This window comes from Rhea americana, unplaced genomic scaffold, assembly GCF_003343005.1.
Source record: "Rhea americana isolate MKP2758 unplaced genomic scaffold, rheAme1 scaffold_30, whole genome shotgun sequence".
Classification (NCBI taxonomy): Eukaryota; Metazoa; Chordata; class Aves; order Rheiformes; family Rheidae; genus Rhea; species Rhea americana.
The window spans coordinates 3,341,211-3,358,589 of record NW_028186424.1 but is presented as its reverse complement, the minus strand read 5'-3'; the positions used below and the strand labels follow the sequence as shown (position 1 = coordinate 3,358,589).

General features: G+C 38.0%; 1 protein-coding gene across 7 annotated transcripts in view; it reads left to right on the top strand.

Moving 5' to 3' along the window:
• ABLIM2 (actin binding LIM protein family member 2) overlaps nucleotides 1-8,332 on the top strand; it is a 141,129-nt gene extending 132,797 nt beyond the window's left edge. For 6 of the 7 annotated variants that reach the window (XM_085309616.1, XM_085309617.1, XM_085309615.1 and 3 more), the window contains one exon: nucleotides 6,565-8,332. In XM_085309616.1, the coding sequence (XP_085165742.1) occupies nucleotides 6,565-6,678 (114 nt within the window). In that variant the 3' untranslated portion in view covers nucleotides 6,679-8,332. The remainder of the gene's footprint in view (nucleotides 1-6,564) is intronic. The other variant, XR_014896430.1, reaches the window with a different exon arrangement.
• The last annotated feature ends 9,047 nt before the right edge of the window (nucleotides 8,333-17,379 follow it).

The window sequence follows — 17,379 nt, the reverse complement described above, 5'->3', positions numbered from 1 at the left end:
ATCAGGGAGAAATATTTCAGATTCCCTTCCTCAGTGCTTTTCCTGGGTGCTGTTTTGGGGCCCTCATTACCCTGTGGAAGCAGAGCAGAGAGGGTGATCTATGCCTGCTGCCGACTGGGCAAGCTGTGGATGAGCCACACATGCTGAGGGAACAGGCTGTTCTTGGGGAAAGCTCAAGCCCAGGACCCCCACATCTATCCAAGGTTGTAGCTGAGTGCTGTAGTCTAGCACGCTCACAGCAGTAGCATCTACTGCCTTATCCCCTGATAAATGGAGTTTCTCTAGGTATCTTGTGATGCCTTTTAAAGTTCATTAGGTGGCAACTCATGTGCCATTTCTTAAGTTTCCCTCCTTCTATAAGATGATTACTTAATAGTTTGAAATATTTATTGAGCATGAAGCTTAATTACTCCATAGATGAGAATAACATTCAGTATTCCCATGGGAGCGTGGCACATGGCTAATTACAGTTTTATAATTAAGCATGCAGTAGGCTTAGAAAAGACATATCCAAGAAGCCTGCTGAGGCCCAGCAATGGAACCGAAAACAAGAGTGCAAGCAACCGTGGAAGCAAGACAAGGATTCAGAAGTCAGTAGATCAAATTGTCCATAAAATTGCAAGTGGGCACCCTAAAGTTATATTTGGGCTAAATTTGAGAGGCACATTAGAAGGTGATGGGGGGAGAGGGAAAAAAATGGAAAAGGCAGAAAGTTATTTTTATTGCAGATTCATTTGGCTGAGACATTTCTAACATTTTAAATTCTAACACAGGAGGTGAGACTAGAGCCCATCAGCAAAGCCGCTGCGCTACCCTAAAGAGATGAAATTTGGTTATTTACATGAATGCTTGCTTTCATGTGGGTAAATCTTCCCCAGTAAATCCTAGATTATTTTGAGTATTTTGTATTTGGAATACTCAGGATTTTGAATTCTGCAGCTCTTACTTCCAGATTTTGGAAGTGCTACAAAGATTCTGAATAAAAAYGAATTGAAATGAACAACTTTTTAAAATTATACTCTGCAAAATAGAGTGCACGTCAGTGCTCCAGAAAAAGTGTRACTAGCTGAAGGATTCAATGGAGAATCAAGCAAAGGTAATACAAGGCTCAGCTGTCATTTCCTCTGAACATAAGTTAACAAAACGTAAAGAGAAACAAACCTGAGATTTTAAATCACCATTAGGACCTTGACTTTTCACACCTTATGCTCATCTCTTCCTGACATCCACTCTGTTGGCTTGTTGATTCAATATGAACTCGTGAGGAAGTATATTTTATGAATTTCCTACATCAGGAGCTTTTCACTTGAGGTCTCCCACCCAATTATAGACACAGAATAAACATGCTAAGCTTGTGCAGCATGACCTGGTCACAGCTTACCGCAGTGTAGCTCTAAGTTAATTGCAATTATCCCGTACAGTGACTTATTCACACTAATGTTGTGTTCCTAAGAAGTAGTTTTAAAGATCAGTGAATTTCATTAAAAGCACAATTATTCTCAAGGAAAACAAATCTCATTGATTTGAATAAACAGTATAACTCCAGTTAGAGGGTTAGTGGCCTTTTAGCAGGCCACAGAAAAATTGAGACAAGCTTCATTAATTTACAGAAAAAAAGCATCACCATTTTCTGAGTTAACATTGTATGGTAACTGTTTGAATATGCAATTAATTACTTTTCTTCTGAGAGACTCTACAGTGAGCACATATCTGTACCACTCATTTAATGACCATGTTTCTTAGAACAGGAAGATTTTGCTTTATAGTGGTTGCATTGCAATAGAGAGATTTAGCTCAGSCCTTAGTCCTATATGTTTTAACATGAAACATTTGTGTTTTAATTCTTCCATTGTGTGTATGTGTGCRTTTTAGAAAAGCTAATTACAATAGTACAGCAAGGTGTGATGACCCTTCTTATACAGCACTACACCATATTTTAGATAACATTCAAGTGAGGAATTACAGCAGTAGCATGCAGTTCTCCAGCCAACACATACCTAACTCAGAAAGCTTTCTATACATCGGCGCCTTTGTATCTGGTGTTTCTTTTGTAGCTAGTTCTAGCAGATTTATTCCTCCTTTTTCAGCCACCTTATTTTGGTCCTCTGAACCTCTCCTCAGCTTCTAATGTGCCTAGCTTTGCCACTGATGCAGAGCAGAGAATTAGATGAAATTTAAGCTGTCTGAATATGGCCAAATTGTCACAAAGGAAGTCAAGAATTGCTTACTAGCACATTGTAAAACACCCAGACTTCCTACGTAAACAAGGCCAGCCCCAATAAAGAAAAGGAATGTATGTTACTTTTGCTAATAAGTCAGGCCATTCCTTTAATGGCACAATGGTACAGTATTAACATAGCTGGATATTTTAAGCTGCATTCCACTGATCCAATCCCCCCAAAAAAACAAAACCAAACATATTCTTGGCCTTGTAAAGTAAAGCTTTATGCATACATTTTCTCTCATGAATATTCTGCCCTGTTCCATATGCATGATTTTCAATTTCCCTTCTTTTGTTTAACTAATGAGATAAAATAACATTTCTGCATGAGAGCATTTCAGCTAAGACTAATTAACATTTAAATAGTTTAGAAGAAAGATTAATCAATCTTAGATTTCATATAGTCTGTTTTCTCTACTTTCATTTGGGAAGACTTCTAGGTCTTAAAGCTGTAAGGTTTAAGGAGGTTCAGCAATAGTACCGGCAAAAATTAACATCAGACATACAAAGAAAAATATGAGCATAAAATTCCCACACTGGCCTATTCCCATGGTGTTTAGACCCTTCAAATATTTGTAGACATTTACCATATTTCTCTTAGTCATCAGTTGGCCACGCTCATGCATACTTAGGCCTTTTAGTCTTTCCTCATAAATCAAACTGTGCAGCCCACGATTACTTTTGTTACATCTAGCTGAAGTTTTGCCAATTTGATGACATCTTTCTGGGATCAACAATTATTCCAGAACTTGTAATTGCTGCTACTTCTAGGGTCAGTCAAAAAAGCTATGAGCCCATTCTCCTTGAAGAAAGGGCTTGACATTCCTGGGTGGTGAAGGTTTCAGAGATGAAAGAGATATAGTGGGAATTACAGTGTGTTGGGCGCAGGCCAGTGTCCTCAGAGAGGGTTCAAACCAAAGGGGAGATGTTTCTTTCTTCTACGATTAATGCTGAATATGTGGACAGCATTGATGGAGTAAGAAGTTTTGCTAATATTCCAGTCTGGTAGCTCAGTGCTTRAGACTTTTCAGGGGTAGTATGTGGAGGAGGATTAAAAGCAAAAAACTGCCTAAATTAGTGGAATGGGAGGTGGATATAAGTGAGCTCATGTTTTGCCCATCTCAACCTCTGCTACTTCCTAGTATCTCTGGAGTGGAAACACAGCTCTGAACTGCTTTGGACGTGGATGCCTCAGCTGGGAAAGATTGTGAGGAGGGGGAAAAAAAGTTGATGCTGATATAAAACGTAACTTTAGTAGGATTAGAAAATTAATGCATTCAAGAAATGAAGGTGATATCATATCTGGATGTTAACAGAGAAACAGACAGCATATTCGTATTGGCTTGGATAGATTTGGACTGAAAGCTTGTTAAGCTTGAGGGCAGAGAAAAATGATAAATGGTGAATTCTGCCTTGGAGAAGAAAGGGGAAGTTACAGAGTTTGTGCTGAGATTGGTGGCAAGCTTCTTTGGGAAACGAGATGTAGAAAGCATTTAGCACCCTGCCAAAGAGGCCTCTGAGCCTGATCTGAGAATCCCTCCAATGACTTGAAATAAAAATCAAAATAGCTCTGATGTGACTATAGCAATTTATAGAAAGACATTTTGTAGTATACATCAAGAAAAAATGGTGAAATATTCCTTCTAAAGTTTTATATTTTCTGTAGTTTTGGTTGACTGGGAAAGTGGATTTACCTGCAGGGTATAGACTTTCTGATTTTCTCGTTGAGCGTGAACTACAGAATTTGCCGCTGCTTTCTCATGAGCAAGGCAACATCTCAAGTCTTATCTACAACCTAAAAAGCAAACTAAAACAAAATGTAGTACACCTTGCTCATTTGGGCTTCTTTCTCAATCTCGCAGCTTGCAAACATGTTCCTTACTTTGATAAATTGGTGAAATTAAGCTTGCTAGATTTTTTCCCTAATATTACCAGAGAAAGATTTAAAAAATAATAGTGAGTGCAGAAAGAAGTTAGTTTTTCTTTCCAAACCCAGTAGAATTAAATTCTGACAATGAAAGATTGTTTCTAAAATATATTGTCAGATGTTGCTCATTTCCCCGGGAAACTTGAACTCCTTTGCCAAATGTGCATGGGGTATTTGTTCCATGTTATGCATCGTGCTTATGTCGGGTTGCTATCATTGGTCAAATAAAAAATGAAGGCTGAGTTCCAAACTCTTAGTCACTGTTGCTCTGAATATGTGGAATCAAGAGGGAAAGAAAGGCTGTTTTTTTTTAAAGAAACCACAAGGGCCAACAMTGACCATTCCAGGTAATTAAAGGTAGTGATTTCTCATAGACAGTTTCTTTAATTTTCCATATATAAGGTACATTGCAAAGATAAACTCAATGTTAGTAAATGGAAAATAAAATTCTGCTTTCAATTTTGTCAGAAAAGAGCTTGGTAAGATAGGACCGGTAAGGATACATCAGTCCTAGTCAATTAAGCCATCRTGGGACTATCACGGTGCGTTAGCAYGTTCCTGACACAGTCTTGGCCCATGGCAGCAAGCGCTCTTCCAGACGCTGCCGAGGCCCGATTCAAGGGAGGGACAACCTCAGGCCGTTTCARTGAGCAGCACAAACGCAGTCCAAAGGACTCAGCGATTCTCCTTCTTGTAGCGAGCGGACGTATCATCAGGCTGCACGTTAGACCTTGTCTCTGCGGCCCCAGAAACGCCGTGTTCCTCTCTCCGTCCGGCACGTGCCTCTGACGTTCAGCCCTAGCGTTATTCGCATTTGTGAGAATGATGTCGTCCCTAAATCCCCCTCGAGGCCAGCTTGTTGGCTTGCTTCTGGAGAGTGAGAGATGTAGCTTAGGTGCATTTTTGAGCCGTGAGGACACTGAACCCAGGTTTCTCACCTCTTGGGAAGCCCTGCAGCCAAGGGGCAGTTAGGCRAAAGGAAGGTGCCAACATCCCCTCTGTGAAAAGGAGGCCGAWGTGTAGCTTGTGCTGAGTCCCGCTGTGCTGTGTGAGGCATGTCCAAGCGTGCCCTCCACTGAGCAGCCAGCGGGACCTCATTTCTGCATCCAAAATCTGCTTCGGCAGGTGCTGAGGTGCTCAGGCTGGGGCTGCCCAGGCGACCCTGGGAGGAGAACGGCCCCAGSGCAACTGCAAGGCAAAAACCCGGTTGAGGTGGAGGGGGCTAGACTGCAGATTTGGYCTAGGTTTCTAGTGTGTGAGTCAGACCATGTATTTTCACAGGGTAAAGCTGCTTTTATTTTGTCTTTGATTTTTCTGACACATACTACACTAAGCAGTGTAGGCTATTTGATAACGCAGAGGACTGGAATACATTAGATGAGGCTCTGTATGAGGCTGAAGAGGTATTTAAGACAGCATTTCCACAAAACAGGGCTCTGATTTTGCACACACTTGCGTGCAGCAGCTCAACCAACTGACCTATCCAAGGTGCTCAGCCCTTGGGCTGCCACCGGTGGCAGCAGTGGTCCTTTCGGAGAAGGAGAGGCTGTGTTTGAAAGCTGCAAGCCATAGTTCTTCTGATTTCACTGAATCCATCCCTTCCAGCTGCTGAATGCTTAACACACGCAGAACTGKAACTGATACTTCCAAAATGCTTGAAAAAGAGCCCACAATTATCAGAAGAATCGTATATGCTGTTCATTTATAATTCACGTATTTATATTTTTGCAGCCATCTTTGTGAGTATACAAGTAATTGTGAGGCAAAGATTATATGCCTTCCTTATCTTCCCACTTCTCACTTCTCAATTCTTTATGTTGCTATTCTCACCTTTTTCTCCACATCTCAGTTTTTTATATTGAATCGTATTAAAACATCAGATAGAAGCAAGGTTCTTGTCATTTCAAAAAAGCTTTATCCACCTTGGAGTTCTGCTATGAGCCTGTCCCCATGGATAAGCACGTTTTGGAGTTAAGACGTCAGCAGTGGGCTGCTGTTAGTGAATCAGTGTGGTGTCGATCACTCTCATTAAAGATCAAGGCAAAACAAATCCAACTCTGAAATTACATTGTTATCAATCTCTTTAAAGTCCTGGAATAGCTTAAATTTGTCTCAGTGTGCTCTGCTGTGAAGCCCCATGTATAAATGCATCTCTTCCCCAAAGACTGTAGCTTCTGTTTAGCTGGAACTTTATTGAAAAGATTTTTTTTTCAGAAGTGAGCAACTACTCTCAAAAATTTCATTTCCCAGCTGCTCTGAGTTCATTTGATTTCATGTGTTTGCTTTTCCAGACCAATATGGGAATTGAAATGCAAATCCTAATGCATTATTTTGTACTGAATTTTAAGACTTAGGAAGAGGAGAAGTACTCCTATGCATGAGAGTTTAATGATACCTTTGTATTTTCATTTTCAAGAGGCATTTGTCCCCTGAAGAGTTCCAGGAAGTCTTCAAAATGAGCATTGAAGAGTTTGATCGTCTGGCACTTTGGAAGCGAAACGACCTGAAGAAAAAGGCCCTGCTTTTCTAGCCCCTCCCAGATAAAACATGTGCTTAATCAAAGCAGAAAATAGTCTTGCCAGAACTATCACATGCACTTGCTGTTGAACCATTGTCCAGCTTCATTGTGTTATTATGTGTCGGGGGAAATAAAGGACAGATTAGATGGCAAAGCATTGGAATACAGAGAATTTGCTAATTTTGCATGACCAGCTGATTTTGTCAGTAACTCCTGGTCCTACCCAGTTTACAACATGCAGATATCTAGCTTTAAATTTATTGTTGCTTGCAGTTTTTGCTTGATAAAACAGGATATTTAGAAAAGAAGAGCAAAAGGTGTAGCTGTGACAAAGGAAATTCATCTAACATTTTGTTTTATTAAGTCTTACAACAGAGATTTAATTTTTACAAAATCAAGCAAGTAATGAATATAAAATTCTCTGAAGGGAGATCACATGCTATTAAAAATGTGGTAAAAGCCAAAGAAAAGCATGTCAGCAAGCAATTACTGCAACTATTTTAAGTGTGGTACTTTTTAAGAATAAAAGCAAAACTATGGAAGCACCTTAAATCTAGTTCATGTACTTTAGACACAAGCTACTCTCTTAAAGGTCATATTTGTCTAAATGGTAACTAGCTATCTTTAATTACAACACAAGAGTTTTTATTTTATTAAAAATATATTATGACACTTATACACTTATAATAACTAAAATGTATAGAAACCTACTTAAAAATTTAGTCCCATTCATCAGGAAAACTAAAGCCTTATAGAAAACTGGTTTAAGAGTGTCCAGCGCCAGTAAACTGTGTTTTCCTAATACTTTGGGGTCTTTGGAAAAATTTTTTTTACATTTCATGCTGATGAAAATATCATGTAATCTTAATTATATGTAGATAGATATATCTATCTATAAAATAATTATTTTCATTAATATATGTTCTAAATAAAGGCATTCTTACTTTCTCCACTTTTTGGCTTTACATCCTARGCCATGAGAACTATGATGGCAGTTGGTACGAATTGAAATGGAACAGTTCAGCATAAAATGTAACAAAAAAGCTTGATGTGCTCTATCAATAATATATCAAATTATAATCCAACATAAGTATTATAAATCGCTCATGCATTAATATTTGCATGTTTCTGTAAAAATCAATCATAAAAAGACCTATGTGATACCAGTGCAGTACCTTGAAACTTTACATTAAAAAACAAGCAAAGCTGAAAAAATCCGTGCATTTGATATGAGCATTAGACCTTAATATCTCTTCCAGCTGAAAGACTGTATTAAAATTAATAATTTCATATGGTCAGAAGTATTGTTGCTGACAAAGAATGTTTTAAAGTGAGTTGCTAGTTTTGTGTGATACTAAAAGAGTATTACAGAAAAGTACATTTTTCAGCCATGTGTCAGTATTCTGCATTTTTACTGCCTTGAATGTTTGTACTCACTTCCTACTTCACTATGTCTTTTTGCATTTCCTTAAAGTAACTGGTTAATATATGCACTACTACACACTGGTTCAACTGACCCAGCATTGGAAATATAGCATTAAACATGCCTTCTTCCAACTAACTTTCAAAATCCATGCTGTTGGAAATAAATATTTTCTCATGCCGTAAATGTTTTGTCTGATAATACAATGTTTAAAAAGATCATTAAAACAAAGATGTAACACAATGACTGTGCTAATGTGTATAATTTTTAGATTGTATTGCTGCTCTGGATAGGTTCTTCCTGTAATATAGATATGTAATTTGCATTAGATTTGCCCAGTGAGAAGAAAAAATACTTCTTTATTGTTCAACGTACATCTGAATGTTGAGTACTGCAAAGTTGGTTCTGATTTAAACAATACATCTAGCAAATGCACACCTCACCAATCAAAAGCTGCTTCACTGGTGATGTTCAGTGTACCAGTCTTGACTGGGAGCTCCTGATCACCAGCATAAAGTATCTGTAACGCTCCTTAACCTCAGTATAGTTATGTTTTGCCTCTATGTTTTGCCTAAATTGGCTGCTTGCTGAACGTGGCCAGTCCAAAATATGATCRGCAAGGTCCACTGATACCACGAAAATCCAAATATAAGGGAGCAAGTGGTTGGAGAATGGTGATGAACATGTTTGTCTGACATTGATGAAGACCACTGTTCTCATACATTCTTGGGACATCAAATTGGTTACAGGTATTTTCTCAATGAGAAAAAACTGCAGGTGGATTGAAGAAATTCATACAGAGGTGCAGATCAGGTTTGGCATGGATCTTCATAAATGGTTTGAAAATTACTTAACCACAGCGGCTATTGTACCAACGTAGGATTTATCCTACATTGCTAGGAAAGTGTGCATTAGTAAGCAACGTGGATGATCAACAGCTGTGTTCTTGCATCATATTCCATAGTTGCATGGCAGATTACAAGTGAGGACAGTTAGCGTGTGAGCTCTGTTTTATCTATCTGTGCTCTTCCGAGCCAGTTAGTTAGGATGTCAACAGTTCAAGYGTATGCTGAAGGTCATTGCCTAATCTGAGCTATGTCAGATGTAGCTCTTGTTTTAGATATCCCCTATGTAGATGTTTTAGCTGATGAACATCAGTTCTTATGACAATGTACAACTGCACCTGAAATTGTACTCCATCTTCTATCTGTGTTTGGTTACAAATTAATTCTTCATTCTGGGCTTCCCTTTATGGTCAGCAAAGAGAAAAAAGCACTTTCACCACATCCTAATGTTCAAAATGAGTTGTACARATTGAACCTATTTTATTTCTGCTGCTGAATATAAAGAAAGCCTACCTGACTGCAGATGTCTACACTGCAAACTACCTGATCTTAGATGGAATAAAGGCTATGCCTCCTGTCTACAAGTGACAGTCATAAGCCTGTGATCTCACTCGAGGGGTTGAATACCAGTCTCATGACCATGGTTAATTCCTATATCATGTTTCCAAATGACTTTCAAGGCATCAGGCTGGTTGTCTGAATTGCACAGATCTAATAAAAGGCCTTAACGTGGTAATTTTTTGTGCTCATTGCACTATCCACAAGCAAGCACACGTTAGATGCCAAACATGCAAAGATGTTTTATAAAACAGTTAGTTTATCAACTTACGTTCCTACTACCAGCCAAACYAAAAAGGAATTTTGGCTTCCATACACAAAACCTTTGCTGCCTTGAGACAAACAAACATTCTTGTGTATCCTGCTTACTTCATTTTCCTGAAAGCTTGAAATGGTCTGTAGATGTCTGCTCTGTGCATAGGTGGCATAACTCAGTAAACTGTTCTGTTTTTCAGATGATACATGTCAATGTATCACTCTATGTTTAAAGCATCTGTTGTCACATGGTGTACAGACCTTTCCAGTGTAACTTCTCATTTGCAATATGAGATTGTATGCTAGATTTGGTACCAACTAGACAGCATAAAAGGCCCGTAAAGTGAGCAATGTTGTAATTTACTCCACGGCTAAAAGTCTTCTGCAGATCACCTAACCTCTATAAACCAGACATAGCGTAACGGAGACTACAACAGTTCTGTTTCTAAAATTTATTGTATTTTTCCCACTATAAAATGCAAATTGTAATTTTAGTTATTTAGTCTGTTTTCAGTAATCTAGAGTATCTTATTAAATGTGAATAGACTTACATGCGCATAATCAATGTTCTGGTTTATTTCTAGAGTCTGTATGTTAATCTTAAGCAGCATCAGGAAAAGGAAAATGCATTTTGGAATAATTACATAACTTTTTGCCAAAATTTTCCATCTAGTAGTGTGGTCCAGCATTGGCAGTTACAAACTGAGAGTCTCAACAAAATATCAGCCATTTTTTACAAGTTTACCTTTAATAGGATAATGTTCTATAGTGTTTTTTTCAAGGAAATGCTGTCTTTCATCATTTTTATATGGGTATGGCTATGCAGCTTGTAAGTATCTATGTAATTCATCAAGGAATCAATTTAGATCTGTATTCAGGAAGCAAGGGAATGCTGTCAGAGATTTCATTTTCATACTTGGCTCTGATTTGTATATCTCAGCTGTTCAGGACAACCCTGATGTATGACTTAATTCTCACCTCATGTACTTTAAAGAAGGCATGTCTCAATCACAGCAATGAGAAAGCCAACTGATTTCATCATCATAGTCTTTGAGACAAAGGAACACATGGATTTTTGTGGTTGACTTACTAATGCTGATCCTATCTGGCCAACAAGTCCAGATCGGAAATCAGGCATGCCAAATTACCATTATAGCTGTCTGAGAAGGCTGGACATTTTCTCTCTGACCTTCCGGTATTTCTTTTCCTTGTGGTTCAGTGGAGAACTCTGAAGTCTGTAATTGGAGAAACAAGAAAATACATAGTTTTGAGAAGCTACCTGGAATCTGATAATCCTTTGAGATGAAGATTGTTTTACATGAACCAAAACAATACAGCTCAAGCCAAGAGAGACATCTTGTCGTATATGCCTCATTTTGATGAGGAACCACCTATTTAAACTTTCCCAAGCATGATCAAGCCAGGCCATTAATTTTACAAGTCTTTTMGCAGATCTGCAGGAAAATGCTGTTTTGTCTGTCCAGCCTGGCCAGCATCAGCAGCTCCAGGATGATCTGCAGGAAACCAACAACAGGCAAAAGCAACCATTATTCCACATAAACTTGAGGTCACTTGACAATTCTACTAATCAGCCCTTAAAAGAAAAAATGTGTTTATATAGGTATCATATAAATGTATTCCAGGTTTTAAGTAGCAGGCTCACTGTCTCAGCTCTGAAGAATTTACCATCTGTTAGAAGAAATCTGGATATCCTTGATATCTTTTTCAGAATATTGTTAAATTTGTGTCCTCAATGATTTGCTGTTGCATGGTGTTTTGCAATATAATCCCATGTTGAACACAACATCCTTTTTTTATTCAGCTACTTTTTAACATAGACATTGATGCATTAGCACTGTGATTCAAAAGTTCCTGATCCATTTTCTCCACTTGCTATGGAGAACTCATTTATTACATCCTCTTACTCATCTCCCTGAGAACAATCACAGCCTTTTCAAAAAAATTTTTTTTTGAGAGAGAGAAAAATCTTCCTGCACCCTTGATCGTTCTTCTGTGACCTTCTCTCAGTCCTCTTTAAGGTCTGGTGTACCTTGCGTTCAGGAGGTGGTCTGCCTCACAATAAAGACATTGCGTTTCCTTACAGTTCTCTGGCCCAGAATAATTTAGCTGGGAACCACTTAAATAAGTTTGATGACACCTGACAATTCAACCCTTTAAAAAAAAAGAAATCCCAGATAACACATATGGGAGCTCATACGTACAATCTTGGCACCCCAGGCTTGGCTAATATGTACTGGAGGCTTTTCATCTCCTAGATAAATTTTGATAGGTGGCAATACATGCAGGACTTTGAGAGGCACTGCATAAGACATAAATAGCATCTAATTGTTCAAGTCATAATATTTTTGGTATTGCATGTCATTATTGGCAGGAAGATTATATGATTRTGTGTTTTCACATTTACTTCACATTCTGAAATTAGATGTATTTATGAAAGTTTTCTTTAATGTGATCCTGCTTACTAAAAAAATTATGGCAAAACATCACTCATTTCACTAAGATATGAACGGGTGTACTACTTGTAACTCAAACCTTAGAAAGATACTTACGCTACATTATGTTTATCAGGCCTTGATTTCCAAACRCTGTATGAAAAGCAAGCATTGAAGTAGAAGTGTCCATCTATTAATAAAATCTATTTCTTTCAAAATCCTTATAATTCATCAACTGGAACAACTGGAAATGTTTTGGGAGCAGAAAAAAAGAAATAGTGTGGCTTTGTTACTTTAGAAAGCGTAATTAAATGCAAGATTGGCCAAACTTTCTTGACGGAACAGGAAAGTATAAATGAAAGTTAAAAAAAAAGAGAGACAGATCAACTCAGAAAGAGTTAAATAAAGAGTAAATCAGGTATAAATACGAGTAACTCTAAGCAGATGCTTACATAAATTTCAATAGGAAAGATTGCTAAGTACAAGTATCACAAAATAAGACAGATTACAATGCTCAGTAAGTTTATCTGAAAAACTGAGAATTTCAACAGAATTACACAGATGTTGCTTTGAAAGATGAAAAGCTTAACAACTGGCTGTTCCCTGATCTTGATAATAAAAGAAAAACAAAGTTATCAAGTTTCATGTGTTATTGATCAATGTGGGGGGAAAAAGAGGTAGGAAAGGGCTGAAATTCCATTTTTGGCTCAATCCTGCTAGAGCTGCAAGAAAGTAGAGTCAAGGAGATTACAGGAAACCTAATGCGAGTGTATTCAACCTTAGAATAAAAATAAAAATAATGACCCTAGGATTTTAAATGCATTTATAAAGTCTGTAATGTGCAAAGGTAGAGCTACTTTTCCATGATGCTAAGAGTTTAACAGGCAAATGCTAGAAAGATGTTAGCATAGCACTTTGAAAATGGCAAAYGCTGAATGCTAAACCCACTGAAGTCAGTGAAGGTTTTTCTCTGAACAGGACCTGTCAGGGTACATAGAGCTTGCTGCAAAGCTCAACTCAGAAAGAGGAGGCATAGTTTGTGATAGTTTGTGTTGAGCTCAGAGTAGCCATTTTTAGCTACACATAAAGAGTCTGTAAAGTGTACATCACYGTTTTGTACCTATTCCTTCACTCACTGTGCTTCACAGTTGACAGTGGATTGAAGAATCTAAGATTTTCACTTCCCTGAAGAAGGAGATAGGTGCAAATAATTTCATTACTTAGGTTAAGTTATATGGGTACAGAGAATAAGGAGAGGCACAGGCATTATTTAAAAGCTACATAATCCCTGTTCTTGAAGTTTATATGGTGCACATTTTTTTAAATTTGATTTCTTCAGAAATGTGAATGCCATTTCCGTAATAGTAATTTTATCTGTGTAAGAAATCCTTGTGGGGATTCTGGGGAACAGATACAGTCAGCACTAAGTGAGGCTCCTGAAACAAATTTTAAAAGTGTATGAAAAAATCAAAAATTATATTTCTGTTATCATTGCCATAGGTACTGTTCTTCTGTGCTGAAATTGTACATATGCACTTGAATAGCTTGCAAACTCATTTGATGGAGTGGATACAGAGGGACGCACTGTGTATCATGACAAGTTTAATTAACGAGGTGCAGATAGTCCACATCTCTTAAGGATCTCTCCTCTATGTTGAGTACAATCGTATCTTGATGCATATTACAGTTTTGTGTAATCRTAAGACTTTTCTCAATAGAGTTTAATGTACTTCTGAGTCTCTTGTATTCAGTGGCTCCACAAGAGCTGCATGAGTTTTTATTTAGGAACATAGGGTTTTTGTGCGTGTGTGTGAACTAAAAGTCAGCTCAAAGCTGGATCCAAAAGTCAACCTAGACTTTTTCCGGTGCAGCATCACTAACAAAGGGGATCTGTGCAGACAAAAATATACCCACAGATGCATCAGTCCAGCACAGCTCAGCTCCACTCAGCTGCAGCAAGCACTTGTGCAGGTAAGACACCAGGCGTTCAGAGCTGCGTTGGCTCGGCCTCATAACTTSAACAAAAAGTAATAAAACGTCTTAGTTGTCCGACTGAGTAGCTAAAACCTTAAGCAGATGTGTGGGTTTTTGGAAAGCTGATTTTACAGAATGGCTGCATAGCTGATTGAATTAAAAGAGACCTCTTGGCTTTCAAACAATTTGATGCTTATTCTTCACAGAGGGGGAATGCCTGAACAAACATGCTATTAGTTGCTGTTGTTTGAAAAATGAAAGTATCAAAATTTGTTTTGTGGCCATCAGAGATTCAAAATTCATTTGAACTCTGCTAAGCATGAGCTATACTTTTTTTTCAGTGAGACAATACAAGCCACAAATACGGATTAGAAAATTTACTGCATCAGCTTTTTGTAATTGTACTGAGAAAAACAAACCTGGAAAGCATATAGAACCCAGAAAAAAACTCCTTGAAGAGATTTAATACTTAAAAAAAAAAAAAAAACAAAAAACAGAAAGATGCAGAAAAAAAAAAAAACAAAAAACAGAAAGATGCAGAGTATTTTAGTATTACATAACCACAGAGTCGGCAATAACTGGATCAAAGTATAAGAGAAAAAAAAAAACACTGTATCAAGAGCTTTCTGCTGTGGTTAAAAGACATTTATTTCTACTTTGTACATGTCTCAGGTATCTGAGAAARCCATAGAAACATATTTTTGTTAAAGTAAATCACAGTTTCAAGGTAACAGAAATGAATTTTGTCTTAAAGAACATAACGTGCTTCCTACTGCTTCCCCTTTGGAGCAGGTACCTTYGTGAAATCCTGCCATCCCCAAAGTTTATTGATGAGAGTGAGAATYAATGTAATTTCACTGCAGCTTTTGACAGCCCAGATTGCACAGCGTTTTTCTCCTGCTTTTCAATCTTCCCTGAGACCAGCCGTTCCCGAGAGGCGAGACCTGACGCCCTGAGTGGGAGGCGTGCGGGTCRGTCCCGGGGAGGGGGATAAAGACGAGGAGGCAGAATTTGGGAGGCGGAGGACGGGGGGCTTCAGGCAGCGCCACTGCCCTGAATCCCTTCTAAATGGGGCTGGGTCTCTCCCGGACATGAAGCCCAACTGCACCAGTTGCAGGGGTTTTCTGTTATTATTTCTTGTTTCTGTTCTGAAATTCTTGTTGAGGCTTCTTGAAAGGTCTTGCTGAAAAGTTTGAAACAGACTTTCAGGGGACACCGATCATCAGTCACATCCTCCAATAGCTTTTCTTAAACTTGTTTTCTCACTAGGACGTTGCTGAGGTTTTAGGGCCTCTTAAACTGGTACGTTGTCTGACTATGGACTCAGTCCAAGACAGATTTAAAATGGAGCTGCGTGTGCCTTTAAGAACTGATCCATACTTTAAAATGCTTAAAGTACTGTTTTCCTGCCTTTTTACATTGTAAAACTGAGCCAAATCCAAATTGCTTGGAGTTTCTTACAAGACATAAATCTCAACAAACAGTTGGAGATTCTTTTCTCAGGCCTGTGTTTCTCAGATTTCATCCAATGTTGATTTTCCAAGGGGAAAAAAAAATCTTAAAATGTGCATAATAGCTCTCCTAATGACATCCTAAAGATAATAAATATGGCCTGTCATTTTTATTTTTTTTCCTTCAACATACTAGGGATTATCTGATGGTTAAGGTCTCGATCCTGTAAACAACTATGCTTAGATACCTTACTTCAGGGAGCAGTCTGATTATTTTCTTTGCTCTGATTATTTTCTTTTTTGTGATAACCAGTGCTAAGAAGATTACAGGAAGATAAAGGCATCCCTGTGAGTAGGCTTGATCAAGGCATGCCTGAGGCTTGTGAAGACTATTCCTACGGCCATGAAGTTAGCCTCGCTGTAGTGGAAATTTATTGTGAATTATTGAGAACAAAGACAGCATTTGGAACATCACAGGGATGCTTGTTCCAGAGTTTTGTAGCTTAAAGCTAGAAGATACTTTTTTCAAATATGGAGGATGTATGTTTCAAATATGGAATTTATACAAATTTAGCACCTACTGCTTTCTGTTACAAGATGATTAGTTTAAGAAGTTTATTGGATGCATGAATGATGTTCAGTTACTGTGAACCACAGACTTCCTATAAATAAAGTGACTTCAGTTTCCATGGAAGAAAGTCCCTACTAATCAATTGATTTTCTTTGCTCATATTGTGTTCCAGGTGAGTTATATGYGGTGCCTTTTAATCCTATAAAATTGATTTTATATTTAAATCATGTCATTAAAGACTCATGGGAAAGAAATTTGCTGAATCGCCAAGGTCTGTTTTGCAGCTGAAGTAGCTGACAGTATGCATATARCCAAAATCAGAAAAAATAAAGCAAGCCTTGGATAATAAACCATTTTTATACTATATTTTAAAACATCGTATATGTAGAAATTGAGAATTTGAATATGAAAAAGTTCTTTTGAGCCTTTCGGCTTAAGGCACAGTTTGTGTTCCAGAGGAACTGTTCATGGTTTGCCATGTTTGTCTCCATGATAGATGTCTCCTTCTTTAGTCCACATGGAGTTATCACCAGAAGAAGACAAGTTCAACCAATCTCTGCAACAGCCTGATGACAAACACCTCGTTACCTCATTTTCTCTTCTGGCGTAGGGCATAAAATGCTTGTTTCCTGCCTTTCTTGAGATTATTATTTCTTGTTTGTATTGTAGCAGAGCTTATACATCTCTAACTCTATTCTGGAAGAGCTACAGAAATTATCTTTAGAAGTCTGTTTTGTTTAGTTTCATTTGAAAGACCTCAGACACAAATTAATAATGAAATCTCATGGTTGCTTCCACCCCAAAATATTTTTTTGCTTCCTGACATAACATATACCTTCAAAAAATGCCTTTGGAAGAAATACTCAGCAATGTTAACAGAAYCAAGCATCTTGCTCACACTAGGCTCATCTTGGACTACAAGGTCCATCATTTTCCAAACAGGCTACTCAACTTCCTAGGTTAAACAGAGGTTATACATTGAAGTGTTACTAGAGCTAATGAAATATGTGCAGTAAATCTTATCAAACTATGGACAGTAAAGCCAACACGTCCTAGAAGTGTTTGTTGCAACCATGCAAATAACGGTACTCTGTGCGGATTACGCAGTAGGTGCCACAGCAGCTGAGAGCTGTTCTGACACCAGCAATCCATTTTGGGTGGTTCTCTCTAGCTATCACGTTTC